Here is a 20128-nt window from a genome sequence, read left to right as displayed (position 1 = left end):
AGAAACCCCAAATCCTGCCACCCTGTTCACCCCTGCCTCCGGTGCCCCCAATGCTCCCACGGCCCCCGTCCTTGCAGCCCTAGCCCCTGAAGCAACACACTTTGGAAGCCCCTTCAGCTCTGACCAATTTGGAGCGGTACCCCCGGCCAAGGTACTGTACCTAGCCTGTACTGTACCTGGCCATACCTTACTGTATTCAATTGTGACTATTGTAAATGCAAGGGTGACTACATTGATGAGTGAACAAAATGCTGCATTAAAAATTATTCATTAATTATGACTAAAAGAACAGCACCTTAAACACTATCCCAGGTGGTACAAACCCTTTTGCTGCCAAAGTCAAAGTCACATCGGTGAGAGAGGTTCGGAACAGGCACGTGCAGTATTTGTCTGTTAGCGGAAGGTAATGTCGGTGCCTCTTGAATAAATGTGACATTTCGGGTGCACATGAGCTGTGATTGTTTCTTAAAGAGAACGGATCCTTCTTCAACAGAGACTTCAATCAACTGCATGTTCCGGCTAATTCTAACGCTTGCCATGCGTGACTTCCTCGCACAAAAGTTCATCTCTGGAAAAAGTGGCATTTTTGATGACAAGTACAAAATCAAAATGGGAAAAGTCCGTTGTAAAAGAAACGAGAACTGACATATAAACCGCGCGAGGTGTCGACGTACATCTAGCAGTTATAAAGAGCTCAGATTTGAAAATGACCATCCTTTTGGAGGGTTGCCCTGTAAAAATGTGAATGTTGTGCAATCTGTGCGGGACTTTACTGAACAGTGTGTCGCTCTTTCCGTGTGTGTGTGTGTGTGCACGTGTCAGGTCGCACCACCCGTCCAGCCTGCTGTGCCAGGCACCTTCGCAGACCCCTTCGGCAACCTGTTTGCATGAGCACGATGCCTCCTGTCCACTCCTTCAGCAGCTCTGTGAGTGTGGCCTGCATGCCAGTGAGACCATTAAAAGCTGCAAAGGCCGTTCATCCGTCGCCACCGTTATGTCACCCACCTGCCTGCACAATCTTTTGACATCATTTCGACATCTTTTGATTTCGTTTAATTATGAGCCGCCAGGAGACGTGGCTCTCCTCACACACTGTACATACAGTACCGTCCAAATAAATGTAGTTTAATCTTCACCTGTAATTTAACACTATTGTCCAGGAGTCGGTCTCGATCGGTCTCTTATGCAGTAAAAAGACAAAGGATAATTTTCAGTTTTCCCAATAGTGGCAGTTGGTCTCCTTCCCTTTTTATTCCTCTAAAATGTGTCGTTAAATGTTTTGTGACCAAGTGCTTGTGAAAATCTTGTACATTAAATAAAAGTTACAGACTGGTTGTTTGAATAGTTGGCTGTTTGAATGACTGGTTTATTTATTAAACGACTGAAATTTCCTATATTCTCAATTCGACGGTGAAATTAAATACTCAGGATGCCGAGGTGTGAGATTTTTTTTTTTTTTTCTGTTTGTCTTTACCAGGAAGACTGCCAAGTAAAGTTTACCCACAAGCCATGCCCTGATGTAAACAATCTTTCATCCATCTTCCCAGCCTGCTCCAGATGTTCCAGCTGCTGACATTTTGACATCAGTGCAAACATCGCTTAAGCAGTCGTTCACATCAGAAACGGAACTACTGCAGTTCACGATGTGGTTTTTGAAAAAATGAAGTTCTCCTTGCTGCACGTTGTAGGCCTCAGAGTAAAAGTCCACACTGTGTGCGGTGCAAACACCAAACAGGTTAGGAGGGCACTGTCTTATATTGAAGGGAAGGTTCAAAGACATCGCTTGATGTTCCTTGTGTGTGTGGATTAACTGCTGGTGACTGTATCTCCTTCCATGTATGTTTGTCTGTCTGCTCTTGCTTCTTGTGCGGCAGTAGCATGTGCCGTGAAAGGGTCATAAAATACCTCACGGTGTTTTTCCGTTCAGCAGTGACTGGCTGCTTCCACCGAGATGTCAATTTGCAGAGTATCACGCAGGGCCAAATCAGTCCTGTTGGAACCATAAAGGGAGCCATCTGCTTGAAGAACAGGTTGACATGCTGCTTCTTAGGTTCAAAATGAATTCCGTACAAAAGTGCTTTCATACCACCCTGTGTGCCACGTCCAGCAAAAGATCTAAACCAAGAAGAAGTGCTCAGAAGACTAAAATGCATTACTGAGAAGATAAGTACGTGTACTGAGAACTAGTTGCTGTGTACTGGCTACGTTGGGTGCTCCATGTGTGAGAGAATGTGCTGTTTTCAGCACAACATCACAGTATAATGCAATATATATGGTACAATGATGGTAATTTTGGATAGCTGGGTTGTTTCTGGGACAAAGAACAACATAAAAGCAGGTGCTACAGTTTTTAACTGGATTTCTGGATTTGAGCAAAGATGCATTGTAGAGCGATTAGCTGATATTACCGTCCAAAGTGGTCTTAGTCGCATCTTCTGTAGTTGTAGTATAATTTCTGTCCTTTGCACTCATCATGCCAAATGAACAGGTATTTTAGATGCTGTAATATTGTATGCCAGAATATTGTAATGTAGAGTAGCATTCAGCCGTCACCTACCCACTTCACTGCACACCAGGAATTTCTTCCATATCAGTAATATTAACAAAAAAAAAGTTTTAGCAGCCCTTTGAGAGGTTGCAGACAGAATATGAGTTTATGATATTTTTTTTCTTGAAAAAAGCATCCGGTCTTGATAAAAAAAAGGATTTCTGGGCTGCATCATTTGAAACAAGTTAACATAATGGTGAAGTAAAGCATGGAGTTTTTTAAACATGTTAAAGAATTACCGCATCTCTGATTAATGTCCAGAGGTTCCATATTATATTCCAAGGAAAATTTAGAAAAGAACATGACTTGTACTGGAAATTTTCATGGGCTTGTTTATGACAAAGTCCTTTTGTACGTGTGTGAGTATGTACAGTATGTGTTCTGTGCACTACCTTTCATCTTAGATGTTCCGCAACAAAATTGAGTTCATGTAGTTATTGCAAGAAACTGGAATTTTACCTTGGTAAATATATTCCTTTGCAACATGATTTGTATTCATGAAGTGTATGACATTCAGTTCTGCCTTATAATAAAGGAAAAAATTTGATTAATGAAAGCATGTGCCTTTTTAAAAACGTCAGCAATTTTTGAGCATGTTTCCAATACAGTGTGGAAATTAAATGGTAACTTTCTAGGATGTACAGTATGTAAGTAGAGCATCTGAAAATGACCACACAAATATACATATACGCTCTTAACTGATACACACACACACACACACATTTTCAGAACCGCTCGTCCCATACGGGGTCACGGGGAACCGGAGCCTACCCGGCAACACAGGGCGTAAGGCCAGAGGGGGAGAGGACACACCCAGGACGGGACGCCAGTCCGTCGCAAGGCACCCCAAGCGAGACTCGAACCCCAGACCCACCGGACAGCAGGACCGTGGTCCAACCCACTGCGCCACCGCACCCCCTTAACTGATACACTTTGATGTTTTATGAATACGCCTGGTCACTGAAACAGAACTCTTACTCACTCACTATCATTTGTTAACTGCTTGTCCTTGCCAGGGTCATGATGGTCCAGAGCTTATCCTGGAATCACTGTGCAAAGGGAGGTACACGTTGGTCGGGATGCTACACACAAACACACACACATTATATGCATATGGTTGTGACGCAGCACATAAAGCATTGTAGACAGGATCAAGAGGTCCAGTTACTCTTTAAAAATGAATGCCAGAATGGACATGATGTGTGGTCTAAGTGACTTTGAATGTACCATGATTACTGGTGCCAGTCACACTGGTTCCAACACCTCAGAAACCGCATGGGATTTCTGCACATTCATATCAAGAGTTTGCACACAATGGTGTGATGGACCAATCCTGTTTGTGAAAAAGTCTCACTGATGAAAGGGGTAGAACGAGAATGGGGACCCTTTCGTGGAAGTTCACATCCCAGAAGCAAGCAAACAATGGCTCAGGACCACAGTGGTGTTCAGCATGGTATTCTGGAACGTGCAACTTGTCAGACACTGAAGCAGCAGAAGACCACGTTGGGCTCATCTCCTCGGAGCTCAGGAGCAGAAGATGAAGTTCCAGTGGACACGCAGTCACCAAAAGCAGACGACTGAAGGGTAGAAAAATGTCACGTACTCTTGTCAAATCCCAGTTTCGGTTGCCGAGAGCTGATGGTCAGGTCAGTGTAAATGGTGTAAAAATGAATCCATGAAGCTGCCACGCTTAAGGTCAGCAGTACAGACTGGCAGTGGAGCAACGGTGTAAGAAATGTTTTCTTGACGCACATTGGCCTCGAGTCGCAAACGGGCGTCATTTGACTTGGGTGGGGTGGGGTGGGATGTGACGTCAGCAGAGACCAAGCACCTTGTGAAACGTCACCAGCACCGTTTCACTGAATTCCCCCCAGGGACTAGGTGCGTGTACCCTGGTAAAGTGGGCCTATCTCATCCTATACACTACTTGTGTACATGGACGTGTCTCACACTCACACAGAACACAAACTGCAGTAGGGGATGCGTCTCGACGTTTGCCACATATCTTGAGGTCTTTCTAAAATACCTCACTTCTTTTCCGGTAGGCTGTTAATGAAATACACTGTACGCAGAGAAAAGGGGGCCGCTGACAGTTACAGTACTCCTGAGTCCTGAGCGCTGAGCGACTGCATGTCATTCATTGTCCTCCACAGCAGGGAAGCAACATGCGAACAAGATCCATGTTTCAGGCTCTACTCAGACACTAGGAGAACACTGACAGAAAGATCGGATCCAATTACATAAAAGCTGAAAGAGGAAACTGCCAATCAATGCTTACAGGATTGCCTGCGCACATCTATTTATTATTCTGCGCTGTGTAAATGCTTTACGGTAATTTACTTTAATTAACATAGCAGGGTGTATTCTCACTATCCATGGTGGTACCTCGATCGATTCAATGGGCACCATAACTGTCATGATAACAACAGCGAGAATCGAACCGGGGACCCCCACATCACGAGACAACGGCGAAAACACGACACGACACGACACGCCCCTCCGCTCCGTGTCCGCACACGCATCATATGGAACTTTCTACAAAACACTTTTAAAGGAAACGATAGCGTGTACTTTATGTAGCAAAATGGCTCTAAACATACTATAGCAGACACTTTTGACCGTTGGCATTCATCATTTAATTATCGTTTTAAAATTCGCTCATATAATTGCCCGTTGTATAAGCATGTGATGAAACACTTTGGAAATATGCAATTATATTTGACGTGGAAACACTACCAGCACTACTGGTCCGTTCCACACACCAGCAGCGCGTTTCCGCTGCATTCTGGGAAATGCAGTCCTTGAAAGCCTTAATGTATGGTCTCGTCTGGGAATTGAAACTACATCGTCCAAGAGGCCCGTTCATGTAACAACCGGCTCCGGGGTTTGACGTCACTAAGAGCGGCATGGTGAGCTCAGTTGCGTGAGCGTGTTGAGTAGGTGGTGGCCAAAGTTGAATGGATTGCTTTGGGTATTGCGCAGCCTTATGACATGATCTGGAAAAAAGTGAGTTGTCTTTAAGTAAGTGCTGTAATTATGCTGATCTACTCAGACAGGCATTTAGGTCGTGCAGTTCAGAAAAATCTATGTTTCACTGTGTAACTCAGTACTGCATCCTTTGGCATAAGCAAAAATGAATAGTTCAAAAATATGCATGGACAGTCATGTCGATGCCTGTAGTCTAGATGAACGAGGTGTCGTAAAGTCGTTGTTCTCTCCCTGTCAGTTTCTTCCTCAAGAAGTTCTTGTGGCTGTTAGTCAGCATGCAGGGGGAGTGCGAGCTGTGTTAGGGCTCCCCAGGTGAGCAGCTGCTGTGGAAGCGCCCTCTGTCTCCGTCTCCTCCATTAAAGGCACAGCGCCTCGTGCCGTCGCTCTAATCTCGGCTCTCATCTGCGCGGTCAGCAGTGACAGTGTCCGCGCGGAGCGCGTCTCGCGAGCCTGTGGTGTCGCGCGGGCACGAAACCAACGAGCTGGTTGTTCGCCGCATGAAAATATAATATTACCCCACCGTGGTCCACAGTGCTCACATGATTGATAAGTTACTCACCAGCAGTACTAGTTTTCCCGACAATACTTTGATGTCCGCTCTTTTTGAAAATTATTTTATTTATTTTTTATAGCGTCATTAAATGAACTTCGTCTTCGTTTCCGTGCTGATCAGTTCACCTCTCTGGGAAATATCTCTGTTGACCTTTTGTCCCCCCGAAGAGTTTTACCAACCTCTTTCTGAGCTGTGATTTATAGAATAAAGAATTACAATTTAAGCCATTGGTTATGTAGAGCCATTTTGTGACGTTTTGGTACTTTTTGCGAAAGCCAAGGGTTATAACTTGGTTCTGCGGAGCTCTGTCCCTGCACACACTGCTCTCCTATAGCGGTAATGTCTACTAAGACTGCATGAAATATTAATAATTAATGTGTAGTCAAATGCCCACACAGGGCCCTGCTCCTGACCGTGGGGTTCAGGCCATCCTGACAGGATGATGCGCAGGTCCAGGATCAGCGTGCGGCCCAACGTGAGGCCTGGCGGTCGGGGCCCGGCGTCTACCGGGGAGGAGGGCAAGCCGGCGCTTGGGTCCACGGCCGAGGACGTGGTCCGGACCGCCCCGTCGCAGCAGCCGGTGGAAAACGGCGAGGAGACCGCCGCCGGCTCGACCTCCGCCCCGGATGCGGCGCCAGAGACTTCCTCTGGTAGCTTGTAAGCTTTCGGTGCTTTTGATTGGTCCCGTAATTGATGTTTGCTTTGTCTTTTGTACAGGTTTTCACTGCATTATTTTTTTTTAAATGTTTGTGTTTGTTCAGGGAGCAGACCACTCAAAATGGGGAGACCTCTAGTGCCTGCACCCCTGTGGCCACCTCTCTACCGAGGAGGAAACGTGTTTCTGCCATGCCCAACCTGGCAAAGCCCAGGGTCGCTCCAGGGGCCGCGCATCCCTCTGTAAATGCGACCGGTTCCACTGGCCGTGCACTTGCGAAGCTGCGATCCGATCCGCAGGGTCCTGCCCTGCTGCCGGAGGACCAGGCGCAAGCAGGGAGCGGTGCCCCACGTGGTCTGAGGTCCCCGGACCGGCCAACAACATCTGGTGGGGCGAGGCAGTCCAGAACACAGGAGACGCCTGGCTCTACATTGTCAGTTCTCCCTGGGGTTGCTCCTAAGAGTGGAGCTCCTTCTCAAGGGGAGAAAAATGACAGAACCACACCGTTGCACTCCAGCCGGTCTACTGACCTGGCAGCCGTGACTCAGCAAAATGTAAAAAACACCAAGACCCCCACCCAAGTGCCTTCTGTGGTCCTTCCAAAGGTGTCACAAGGCAGCACTTTATCAGAGAAGGCCTTACCCTCAACTTCCACCGAGGCCTTGAAAGGGCTGCACGTTTCCTCAGACCGACAGAAGATACTGAAAGCCCGCAGGCTGAAGGAGCTAATGAAGCAGGAGATGAAGAAGGAGAGGGAAAAGGAGAGGGTAAAATGAGACAGCCTAGGGTGCTGGAATGTGTTATTTCACTTTGTTCCACACCTGTCACCTGGGGAAGTTGCAGTGTGGTACGCGTCTGCTTCCTCAGTTTATCAGTCTCACCGATGTGTAGGGTCAGTCAGCTGTCATTCTGGTGCTTTTCATGATGTATTCCTGGGGAATGTTATGCGTTTTGAAACGATGTGATTGCAGTGTTTCACTAAAACACCTGTCTTCCCTTTCTACAGAAAAAGAGCAGCAAGCCTCAGGTTTTTGAATTCCAAACCCCTCTAGACACTAGCAAGATGACCATGAGGGATCTCATCTACTACCTGCCGCCATCCAATCCAATGAAGTATGTGCAGAAAACCTGAAGTCAGTGTTAATTAGCAGTATTATGAATTACGTGTTTGCTGCATGAGTATAATAAGGTCATACTTGACGCATAGAATACCTCATGAAAATGTGCTGTGTGGTGACTTTACCTCTTGAATCCTTCACAGATCTCAGCTGGTGAATAACTGTCCAGAGAACGGGAACCCTGCACCACCCAGAGATGAGTAAGGATGTTATTCAATACTCGAAATTGCAATTTTAAACAAGTGAGTTTCTAAAGACTGTATTTTGAATAATGCTAATGTATAAATAACAGAATAAGTGAAGACTTGAGGCTGTATCATGAAGGAGTGTGACACTAGTAATGACTGGTATGTCCTATACTGTGTATCTCTGTCTTCACACTGCAATAGGTGTGTTCTTTTCTGCACCGTTGTGGTAAGTACACCATTTTACTGTAAATTGGAAATGTCTTTTGTCAAGGCTTCCTGAAAGAATTGAGATGGGACTTGAAGAGGAAGATGACAATGGTGAGGATGAAGCTGAAGAGGAGCAGGAGCTGATGGTGCCCAGGGTGAAGGTGGCTGAAGATGGTTCCTTGATTATTGATGAAAACAGGTACCATAAGTATCACGATTACCAAAGTTCCCTATAGTCATGTCATGTCATTGTCCAAACCGCTTGTCCCACACAGGGTTGCGGGGAGCCAGAGCCTAACCTGGCAACACAGGGCGTAGGGCCGGAGGGGGAGGGGACCCACCTTCCCTATAGTCATTTTCATTTAATTGTTGTCAGTATTTGAGTCATTTAAAAAAAAAAAAAAAAAAAACAGGAATTTAAAAATGAAATAAAATAAGTAAACATATAATAACCAATAACTCTCAGTTTTAGAACATTCAAACACCTAAGAGGAAAATACTCTAAATTTGTTGGAGAATTCTTAGTTGAGTCAGAGGTTTAAGCGCACTGCCTGGTTATAGTGGGAACTGCAGGAATCAATTCTTGTAAATGGGTTTTTCTTTCATCGTTTATTTGTTGCCCCTCAATTTTGTGTACACATTTGATCCATTGTAGTTTAACTGTGCAAGTCCAGAGAAGTAAAGGCCCCGCGATAGTGGAGAACACTGATCCAGTCTTTGAGCGTGGTTCCACTACTACCTATTCAAGCTTCAGGAAACTCAAATACACAAAGCACTGGTCAGATAAAGGTAGGTATGGAAGTGACCGGTCATGATCTATTGTGTGTGATTACTGAAGAAAAGATGTTTTAATTTCTGTGCAGTTCTGGAGTTTTGACAAAAATCTGTTGCCCACATCTAAGTCTTTTTATATTCCATCAAACAATACAGCGTCATCCAGAGAACAGAGTCATGTTTTTAATTTGAATGCCTTTTGATAGGAACAATAGCAATCATTTTTTGAGATGGGGTTGCTATTGTTTCAAAGAGTGAGAACTGACTTCTATAAAACATTCCGATGTTAAATCTGCAGCATTCAGATGCTTGATTGATGGCTTTCAGTTGTCATTGTTGTTTTGGATTCTCCTTTCATTATTAGCCAGACCAAAGCTGGTTCAAATCTGAGTTTGGAAAACAGGAATACCTATAGAGAGCACCTGAAGTCATTGACATCACTCTGTATTACCTGGTGCTTTGGCATGGCTCCAGGTGTTGAGATCAGTTGGGTCTTCACTGATTTCACATGGAATGAGTCAGTGTGTGGTCAGCTCTGATATACTGCATTTGTTTCCCCCCCCATCAGAGACTGACATGTTCTTCCTAGCTATCAGCATGGTGGGAACTGATTTCTCAATGATAGGTCAGCTCTTCCCCCATCGTGCTCGGACTGAGATCAAGGTACTGTCTCCTTCTACTAAACAGGACACTAGCGAAAACATCTAAGAGACAGGCAGACTCATAATCGATCACAAAGCTTGTTTGAACAATTTCAGGCTGTCTGGAGGTGTTATCATTCAAAACTATCAGTGGAGCATAACTGTGGTTGCTTAGTTAAGTGTTTCTTGTTACACAGAACAAATTCAAAAAAGAAGAGAGAGCAAATGGTTGGAGGATTGACAAAGCTTTCCGTAAGTAATTAAAATGGCACAGCTTATTCTGTTGTATTATATCCTGAATTCATGGGAGTAACTCTGATTCTTAATTAGAAATAGAAGATTGTCTTTAAAAAAATTCTTGGATATCAAAAACTATAAACTCTCCTTTTGGTGCATCTTCTTTCAGGAGAAAAGCGGCCATATGATCAGGAATTTTTCAGCATGTTGCTGGAGAAGATCTTGGCTGCCGACCAAATGAAGAAAAATAAAAATAATAGAAACTCTGCGAAAAAACCAAGACGTAAACGAAAAGGTAATATATTTGGCCAGTAGCTCACTTATTGTTTTAAGTATTAAAAAAAGTGACTGACATATTGTGACTATTACAAAGCTAAACAGGCTGGTTTACTGACTTTGCAAAGTTGTGTGTTGTTTCTTTTTTTTTTTTCTGTCATTTGTGTCACTGTCTGATTTGCCTATCTTTCTGGCTATCAGATAAAATTGAAAAACAAGCTGGTGAATCACCTGATACAGTTGAGGATGAAGTAGACAACAACATGGCTGAGGGTGATTTGGAGATGGCAGAAAAAGAAAATGAAGACTCTTCCAATGTACTGGAGCCCGGAGACAATACTTCAGCCACTCGAAATAGGAATAAGCGTAAGGCTGAAAAGGAGGCAAAGGAGGTCTCATCAAAAGAGCCCAAACTGGAGAGAAAAAATAGGAAAAGGATAAAAAAATCAGTAGGTGAGGATTTTTTTTTTTTTAAAACCTTTGTCAAAGTTTGAATAAACTAGTGATAAAAGTTTATCATTTTTAAATGGCTGTCATTGGAATCAGGATAATTTTTAATGGATCCTCTTGTTTATTGCCAAGATGATGAGGTGCTGGCCATCTTTGGCGATTCTGACGATGATGTCACTGATTCCCAGTCAGCTGCTGAGCAGGCTGTTAGGTAACTGATTGTAGGACATTCTAGGAATCTTCATAAATATAAAATTTAGTGTATTGATTTGTGTCCTGGTTTGTTCTGTGAATGTCACAGTTCTATGTTTAACATTCACATCAAGCTCAACAAAAGGTGTTGCAGAGGAGAACGGAAAGGAGACCGTGCCCAAATCAGCCCAATCTAGAGGACGTCTTCGGAAATCGTTGCCAAACATAGGCAAGAAAGGAGCAAAAAGGACCTCGAAATCACCAGAAAAGAGCAAAGATGATGGCTTCACAGAAAACGTAGACTGTAATGATGATCACATCATGGTATGGACTACATTCACATACCGTTTCAGAAGGAAGCAAGTGGTAATAAATTAAAAGTGTCAAATTGTTCCTTAGGTTATATGAACATACATATAGATATGAGTGATGTTTGCACTGTATTTGGTCAGATTGCTTGTAACATCTTTTGAGTTTTAGTTTGAGTGGCCACTAGTTAGAATGTCCCTAGACATGGGTTCACATTTCTGTGTCACTGCAGGTCGAAGCTGAAGCATCTGATTTGGAAGGGAGGAAGGCAAAGAAGATGAGAAGGGTCTTGTCTTCTGACGAGGAGTGCACAGCAGAAGATCTTGAGGAGCAGCATGACACCTCCACAGTACAGGAGGAAATGCTCGACAAGCCCACCAGGTAGCATTCACCACTCTTTTTTCGTGTTCATATTTTTTATTTAGTTTTTGAGAGATGCTTTCTCAGAATGTTTGTTTTTTACTTAGATTTCATTCATTTGCTTCACTTGATCATGTGATAAACTAACTTAATGCAAGTACATTTTCCTTTTGTGTAAACTGAAGGAAGTCCCTTTGACGTTTAGTTGTCATTTTCATGACGGTTCCATGAATTGCTCTTCCTAACTGCATCATGCAGGTCAGGAAGGATTCCCAAGCTCTCTAAGAGCCTGAAACAAGCTGAAGAAGACAACAAGGCAGTGTCTCCACCCACTTCTCCTCCAGCCCAGAAGGAGACCTCCTCAACAGAACACAGCAAAAGGCGGACTGGGAAGTCCAAGCCCAATCTGCCTGCCACTAATAGGAAAGGATGTATGAGCAACTCTAAACTGGTCAGCCTTCAGCCATCCTCACCTGAGGTTAGCAAGGATGATTGTAACAATGAGCAAGAGGAGGGTCTTTGCCCTACAAACCCAGAGGAAGAGACCCTGTTTCCTCTGTCTGAGCCTGCTGGCCTTTCCTCACCAGTGCCACTGCCCGAAGAGGTGCAGGAGACCATGGAGGAGGTGTGTATGGAAGTGTTGACTGAGGTGTTGAACTCAACAAGAGTAGTTAATTATAACCACCATTGACTGATAATTGGTCTGACTATGATTGAGAATTACCTGACAGGTCAATATTTTTTTTTTTTTTTTTTCTTCTTCTCCCCCCTGTTTTGGGGAATTAGTCTGTTTAATATCTTTAGTTCCCTTAAATTCGGTGTTTTTTTTTTTTTTTTTTTAAACAGGTATCATTTACATCTGTCTTTCACACTATTTTCAGTGAACAAAACAGACACAAAATGGTAGATGGACTGAGTAACATTTCAGATTAAAGTCCAGTGTTAGGTCATGGCTTAACTGAATATATTGCATATATCACGACTTAAGGCCACAGTCTATTTTCAGTTGCATGCTTGACTTCTGCAGCTAGGATCTTTAATAGTTATGGGTAGCGATGCTTCTCCAGCCATTAATTTTCTATCTGTTGTAAGAACATCTCTGGCTGTCATCAGTTCTCCAGTTGACTTCATGTCTATTGTTTGTACATGATGTGTACTTTGCGTTTTCCCAGTGGTGTTAAACCCTGCCCTTTGTGTCACCGTGTTGTGATCACAGTTTGAACTCTTTCTGCATGTATCCAACATGCTGAGTGCCACAGGGAGTACCTCGGAGCATGCCAGGGGCTGCTTCAGGGTGCTCCAGTGTGCAGTCATCACCCTTTGAGTATTATGGTTGCAGGTGAACCACTCTTGGGTCTCATTCCTACCTGTTTCGCACTCGCTGTGCTCACCTTTGCTAGGTGTTCATGTTGCACCGAGATTTATGTCATTGCTGGATATGACTAATTAGGTGTTGTTTTGGTTTTTTGTGTGTAGGACATGATTGGAACTTTTTCTCCGGAGCAGTTGGATGGTATGTTTGACTTTTTCCTCTTTCTTTTTCTTAACTTGTATAGTAAAGTTCTACCGCGAGTTAGCTGAACTATTAGTACCTGATAAATTGCTTTTGGTGGTCTTCCATATAGGACTTGCAAAGAACACAGAGCGTGCATGTGAGGCAGCTAGAACATTGCTGTCCATAAGTGACTCAGAACTTCCCCAAATCGAAGAAGCACAAAATACAGGTAAGAATATCACCATGCCTTTACTTGCCACCATATTAATGATCAGCAAGTGATCTGTAAATTATTTTTTTCTAAGAAAATCTCAGTGTTGCAGTGGAGTCTCCTTGCCAAGACTTACTGGAGGAGCCCAAGTCTTTTTCGTCTAGTCAAATGGTCCAGTCACTGTGCAGCCCTGAAGCCCCTGAGTGTGTCGTTTCTGCCATCCCTGACATGGTGGCATCAGAACCTATTAAAGAAGTGAATCCTACTGAAGAGTTCACAACATCAGGAGAGTTAGATCAAGAACCCTCAGAGACTGGTTCATCTGCAAGGTAAGGAGCAGACATACTGTGATTTTGTGCCGCTGTAGTGTTTTCTGCTTATGTAACTGATCTGAAATATTTGGCTACAATGAAGTTTGTCTCACTAAACCTTCAGCAGTTCATTGTGACACCTTGATAAACTGAATCGTGTATTATGTGCAGGTTTATTCTAAGTTGCAGAGAATCATTTGACAAGATCTTGAGCGTGGATCCTTTAGTCCAGATTGCTCCCCAGGGATGTCCTCCGACTGAAAGCCTTGATTTACCTACAACAGGCGATATTCATCCTGAAGGACACGATGTGGGTAAGAACTTTTTAGTTATTTTTGGTAATATTCAATGGCTCACTCAGTATCTTTGTAGTCATTTTTTCAGTTTTACTTTGTCACTTCACTTTTCTCCCATTTGAGTTGTGCAACTGTAGTTATTTTAACATGTTTTCTATTTCAATTCTGTTGCTGTTTCTGTTGTGCAGTTTCTCAAAAGCCTACTGAAGACAAAAATATTGAATTGTATAATACTGAAGCAGTCACCACAGAGCAAAGTGAAAAAGTGTCAGAGGAGCAGAACCGGAGCTCAGACAAACCTGCGAGGTAGTAGCAAACTGTCGGTTTTAGTGCAAGACTTTTTTTTTTTTTTTAATGTTGCGACCTTTCAATGTAAGCGCCCTCAAAAATAAACACACAGATTGAATTTGTGTTTTAGAGGTGAAGTTTTTCTGGATATAGCAAAAGACTCGTACTCTTCTGTCGAGAGCAATTGTCAAGGGAGGAGGCAGTTCCCAAAGCCCAACCTGGGCCAGGCTGTCCAAAACCAACATACCTCCACATCCCAAAGCAACGATGCGCTATCCACATGTGAGTAGCTCATATGAAAAGCAAACAGTGCAGCTTATGAGTACATATTAGATTTATTATTTTTTAAATTGGTGAAGTTTGTACATGGCTAATGACATTTCTCAGGTATGATTTCTCTTCAGTAAAAGTATATCAGAACTATGCTTTTCGTACAGCAGTTCCTGTGAACCCAGTGCTCCAGATACCTGTGAATGAGGAAGAAAACAATGCAGAGAATGATCAGCCTATCACCCCAAAACTCAGTGAAAAACGGGATGAGCAGAGTCTGAAACTCGACAAAACATTAAGGTATAGCTTGAAGATGCTATGTTTTCTTTTTCAACTCTGAGTAGAGTTCACTTTTGACTTTTTTTGCTGGTGTCTCAGAGAGGCAGGCTTGCTGGAAGGGGTTGCAGACATGGCCACATCAGTCCAAAGTGTCCTTCCGAAGAAAGGTCTGGCTCTGGGAAGCCAGCATAACCTGAGACAGACTGTGGAGGGTACAATTGCTGCATTGCCCTGTTGGATTCAATGATGTATTTAATGCTCAATTCTCAGTTTTTTTGGAGACAGTAATGAGACTTAGTTTTGCACCATTTGTTTTCTCCCTTCTTGATCCGTACATATCCAAGAAAACACATCAGTCACATTAGCCCTTTATGCCCTCCTCTTGTTTTTTTCCCCTTCCTCAAATACACATCCTAGACACCACTTTCACAACCCTGTAACCTAGTTCGAGGTGCTTTGATTCTCATGACCTCTAGCTTTGGGAACATCCTGCAGAAACAAAATCTAATATAAAGTAGTGAGGTAATAGAACACACAACGTAGCAGAAAAAAAAACTATAAAGTCTTACAGACCCAAAACACTGAAAAATCAGGTATGGATAAGAACCTGATATCAGCTGTGCAGGGTATACTATGATTTTAATACTTTTATTTTTTGTTTATCATTCAGTTTTTCATGCAGTTTGTCCAACTGAACCTTATTTAAGTTTGTGTGTTTGTCCAGCAATTTGTGTTACTGCTGCAGCTGCAGCAGCTGCTGCTGCTGCTGTTCCTGTGAGCACTGTGTCTGAAAAGCCTGCTGAAGAGGTCCAGCTAGACTCTGAGAATGTCATTAAGGAGACGAGCTCAGAGAGAAATGAGGCAGAGGAGTCAGACAAGCAGACTCATGGTGCACAGAGGTACGTTGATGTAAGAATGTTTAACTCTTCCTTCATGTGAAATTTGTATAGCAGCAGATTGTGTGGTATTCCAGTGGATAGCTGGTAGTGTAATGGTTAGAACTACTGCCTTTGGACCCAAAGGTCACAGGTTCAAGTGGCAGCTGTAGTACCCTTGAGCAAAGTACTTATCCTGAATTGCTCCAGTACAATTATCCAGCTGTATCCATGGGTAAATAGTTGTAAGTAGCTAAACACCATTGGTCGCTTTGGAGAAAAGCATCACTGAAATGAATACATGTATTTCATCATAGTAAACTATTTCTTGGTATTGAAGGGTTGAAGATTCCTCAGATTCAACTGTAGGCCCAGATTCTGTGGACAGAACACCTGCCTCAAAACCAGTTCCTCAGGGAAGGCGGAGTCGGTTCCCCAAACCCAGACCCAACTTGAGCCGGGCTTCCAGAATCCCGCCGGCTGTTGTGGCCCAAAGCACTGACAGCAGTGAATGTAAGAGGATCTAATGTTGGAAAAACATTGAAGTTCACATTTTTTAACACATCCTCATTATTTCCTTTTGTTTCTCTTTTCTTTTAGTGAAAGATACCAGTGAAGATGGAGACTTAAAAACTGTACCACCTGTAGATAAGAACAGGTAAATTTGCTTGCTCATTTGCCAAAATAAAAAGGGAAATTGTAAGAAAAGACCCATTTGAGCTATAAACTTCCTTCTCAAGACAATGAATTCTGTGGCTTTATTGTGTACCTCATGCATAACCAGGACTCAATGTTTATTTCACAAATTTGGCATGTGCTTTATCGCCAGAATATGAATTCAGAAGATTAACACAAATGTTCAGTCACTGAGAGCGATATTCTTTGTATGAGTGATCAGTTTGTTTTATCAGGATTCCTGGACTTGGACTTCTGGTTGAAGAAAAACAACAAGTCAGTAATGTAATCAGTGACTCAATGGAAGATCCCAAAATCAGCCCTAAATCACCTAGTGGAGGAGAAGAAACTGAAGGTCTGACAGATGAGGCAATGCAAGTAATACAAGTCACGGGCATGAGTTCAGGAAAGGTGTGTTCTCACACTTTCATTTTAGCTTTGTGTGATTTTAGATCCAAGTGCTGGTAAAAGTTTCTTTCCAGTATATCAGTGTTTTGTCTGCCAAGTCCCATGTTTTTCAGGACAATCCATCTGATTTGTGGTCATTTGCCTACTCTTAGACTGAACAAGCTGTGGAGGAAGGGATGGCAGAGGCAGCAATGGACCTAGGGTCATCTTGTGCAAATGTGAGTTCAGTTTGTCTGCTTCCCCAGGATGCCTGAAATTTTGAACTGCAGTAACTTGTGACCACTTGTTGTCACTGTGTGGGTTTTCACAGTGATTAATACTAATGCTGAGCGTGACCTTTGCAGGTTGCCAGTGGTCTTCCTGCTGAAACAGACCCTTACAGTAATGCTACACAGGTGGCTGAAGGTACGTTGTTAAAGTTCCACACATGCTCACACTGAACAGCATCAATGTTTAGAGAGCAGACTGTGACACGGGCTGCCTTATCACTATTCCTTGTAAAGCCAATTATTTACTGATCTACAGTAAACAGTGCATTGTGTGCATGCCTGAAGCATTGCTTTCCCCTTTCAGGGATGCCAGTGACAACAGGTTATACAGAGTCAGAGCCAACGTTTGTCCTCACACTGTTCTCAGTCAATGACGAGCCTTTTCCTCCTCCCCTGGAATCCACGGATCCACAGCCCGAGCTACTTGTGACTGAGTCTGAACCTCAAAGGTGAGAGACATTCCTCTCATGTGCACTCCCACAGGTGGTGGCTGCAACTTGTGTCTAAGGCAGGTACATTAACATTGACAAATTACTCATGACAATGTGGACTGGGATAACTAGAATCACTTTACCTTCAGTTAAACAGTGTGGGAAATCTTTTAGTAGCGTGAGAACAATGTAGAATGTGGAAAATGTGAACTTATGGTTCCTAGGGTATTATTAAGATGACAAATTGTAATTGTACTGCTGTGTCTAAGCATCTGTTCTCGTTGGTACCCTAGTTCCAAGGCACTGCTGGATTCAACAGTGGAGGCTTGGCCAGAAGGCAGTGAGGTTTCCAACCTGTTCATTAGTGACCCTTTTGTGCCTCTGTGTGAGGATCAAGAAAGGGTCACAAAGCAGGACCAGATGTCTGAATGGTGCACTCCCTCTGATCAGGTTTGTCACTAAGAGCCAAATCACATGGTGATTACAGTGAAATCCCTTCTGCAGCCTTTGAGTGCAGTGGTAAATTAAGATTCCTTTGATATATTTGGAATATTTTATTTACTGTGTCTGATTTCTGTTTGCCAGAAACACAGTACGGTGGATCCGGAAGACTTATCTGGTAGGAAAAACCACTGATTTTATGTGTGTGTGTGTGTATGTGTAAAAAAAAATATATATATATATAAAATTTAAAACAGTTTATTGTACTGATCATCTTTTTCAGTCAGAAATTTTGATATACTGCTGCTGTCACAAACTTCAGAAGCTGCTTGGCTCTTAAGTATACATTTAATTACTATAAAATGTTAATGTGAAAAAGTCTAACTGAAGAGATTAAGATTGGGCTTTCAACCTGTTTCTGGCATATAAGAGATACCCACGTGTGTAGTTTGCGTTTAAATTTTTATTTTTTAACACTGAATTAGTCTTGTTTTGGCACCACCTCATGGATTTGTAATTCATACATAGGTTAGCAAAACTTAAAAATGAAAATGAACTTTGCTGTCAATTTTTGAACCTGAGGATCTGCAGATGTATTTTTAAAAAGCTTCAAATTTATTTCAGAAAAAAAACCTGCTGTTCTTGAAGTTGCAGAGCCACATGTGAGTCAGGCTTTGTCAGTGGCTGAATCTCATGCATCAGTGGTTACTGATACAGAAGAGCATACTTATAGGAAGACACAACCACCATTATCCCCCAAAGGCAGGAAGAAGCCACCACCTCGAAGCAGGAAAGGTAGGGATATTTCTTTTTTTGCCTTTTATGTTGCTGGCATTATAATGTTTATCTGTTGCGTTTGTAAAATGTAAGCACAGCATATTTACTCTTGATTATCTTGTTAGCAAAATCCATCACTAAGGGGAAACAGTCTGAGCCTAAAAAAGGTCAGGCCAAGCTTAAAGAGGAGGTGGAAAAATTGGCCACATGTCCACCTTCACCACCAACAGTCCAGTGTACAGCAATTACCCCTACTGTTGAAGTCTTCTCAAAAGAGGAGACTATGGCTGTTTCATCATCCAGTGAGCCGACAGAGGACACAAGGAACCAATTGGACCCCTTCCCTGTAGATAGAAAGGCAGAAGATGGTGCACAATGTGAAAGCGGAGGGGAGAAACAATCAATAGGCCCTCTCAGCCCACGCCACTCATTGAGTGCTCCATTGACAAGGTGAGAGAAACTGTGTGCAGATGTGGTTTTGTGACATAGCTGAAGTCAAAAGTCACACTTTAACTATTGATACAGGTACACAGATTTTTGATTTGTACTTAGATTCATTTGAAACCTTTATTTTATCTTCCTTAAGGTCTGGCCGAAAACCTAGAGGATTTTTGTCCTTCATGTCCAACAGTAGTGCTTCTGAGACCGCATCTCCTCTGAGTAGCAGGTCTTTATCCCGAAGACCCAATGTGAACATTTCACATACAGTGAGGAACAGGACTTCAACAAACCCTGACCAGGCTTGCTCACTCCCCTCTACAACCAAAGATGACTCTCCTCTTGCTAATTCTGCAGAGGTGACCCTACATATCTATACACAACTCCATGGAAAATTTTTGTGTTGAATCATCATTGCTGCTATGCTGTAACAATTAATTTTGTTGTAGGTACCATCAAGTTCAGACCCTGGACAAAGCGAATTACTCTGTGTCAGAACTACAGGTACTGACGAAGAGCCCTCAAATGTGTCTGAATTCTTCTTCGGTGATATCTTCACAGAGGTGGAGGACCCACTCTTGACAGCAGAGAAATGAAGTTTCAGTACATCAATTTCAAGTGTCATCAAGTCTGCCAAGATGCATGGTGTCAAGCTCTGTCTTTTTGACCCCACAATCATCTTTCTGTAGCACAATACTTTGTCTGCACTAATCATGCATTTGTTCAAAATGACTTATAAATTTGTCCTTCAGCTTTACTTCTAAAAATCCAGGCAAGCAGTAGGCTTGATAATGTCTCTTAAAAGCTCCCTGTTGTGTACTTCTATTCACTGTACAAACACAATTATGTCATTCCACTCATATGCAGATCTTTATTTTTTAATGATCTATAATAATTTTGCAACCAGTATTTTTTTTGTGGAAGATGCATAAAAGTGCAAATATTTATTGAATGGGAATGTGATGTTGAGTGACTAAGACAAAACATATTCAGGAACTTAAAAAAAAAAAAAAAAATTGTGCTGTATTGAGCTCATTTTGAGAAGAATTTTGATTTCCTTATAGGAAGGTAATGTGAATACAATAAGCTACAAGCATGATTTTTTCCCCATTCCAGTTAGGCTTTTGGACTTAAAGTATACTCTTCTGTTACTGAGAAAACAGTATTG

At 42.7% G+C, this 20128-nt stretch overlaps 2 protein-coding genes across 16 annotated transcripts in view; both read left to right on the top strand.

Moving 5' to 3' along the window:
- The window catches only part of LOC108938584 (disabled homolog 2), a 35383-nt gene extending 32312 nt beyond the window's left edge, over positions 1-3071 (top strand). For 6 of the 8 annotated variants that reach the window (XM_029259639.1, XM_029259638.1, XM_029259642.1 and 3 more), the window contains 3 exons: positions 3-151; positions 823-926; positions 1478-3070. In XM_029259639.1, the coding sequence (XP_029115472.1) occupies positions 3-151; positions 823-891 (218 nt within the window). In that variant the 3' untranslated portion in view covers positions 892-926; positions 1478-3070. Of the gene's footprint in view, positions 1-2; positions 152-822; positions 1443-1477 lie in introns of those variants that run through there. The other 2 variants (XM_029259643.1, XM_029259641.1) reach the window with 2 other exon arrangements.
- A 2391-nt stretch (positions 3072-5462) lies between these two features.
- On the top strand, positions 5463-19861 carry bdp1 (BDP1 general transcription factor IIIB subunit). 8 transcript variants are annotated; one of them, XM_029259692.1, is made up of 36 exons: positions 5463-5554; positions 6488-6746; positions 6851-7511; positions 7751-7857; positions 8006-8062; positions 8322-8456; positions 8913-9046; positions 9600-9694; positions 9870-9924; positions 10079-10204; positions 10387-10638; positions 10768-10846; positions 10962-11151; positions 11369-11517; positions 11755-12121; positions 12973-13009; positions 13122-13220; positions 13297-13531; positions 13697-13827; positions 13998-14115; positions 14228-14379; positions 14535-14667; positions 14746-14858; positions 15371-15545; positions 15862-16034; positions 16122-16179; positions 16433-16607; positions 16757-16822; positions 16949-17009; positions 17178-17322; positions 17598-17754; positions 17890-17923; positions 18370-18540; positions 18648-18972; positions 19109-19319; positions 19410-19861. In XM_029259692.1, the coding sequence occupies exons 2-36, from the start codon at positions 6529-6531 to the stop codon at positions 19554-19556; spliced, it is 5541 nt and encodes a 1846-aa protein (XP_029115525.1). In that variant the 5' UTR covers positions 5463-5554; positions 6488-6528; the 3' UTR covers positions 19557-19861. The 8 variants fall into 8 exon arrangements, with proteins under 8 accessions (XP_029115525.1, XP_029115523.1, XP_029115527.1 ...); XM_029259690.1 differs by having other exon boundaries at positions 13685-13827; positions 14538-14667; XM_029259694.1 differs by having other exon boundaries at positions 13685-13827; positions 18873-18972.
- Positions 19862-20128: the final 267 nt, after the last annotated feature.

This window comes from Scleropages formosus, chromosome 17, assembly GCF_900964775.1.
Source record: "Scleropages formosus chromosome 17, fSclFor1.1, whole genome shotgun sequence".
Classification (NCBI taxonomy): Eukaryota; Metazoa; Chordata; class Actinopteri; order Osteoglossiformes; family Osteoglossidae; genus Scleropages; species Scleropages formosus.
This window is presented reverse-complemented; position numbering and strand designations above follow the sequence as displayed.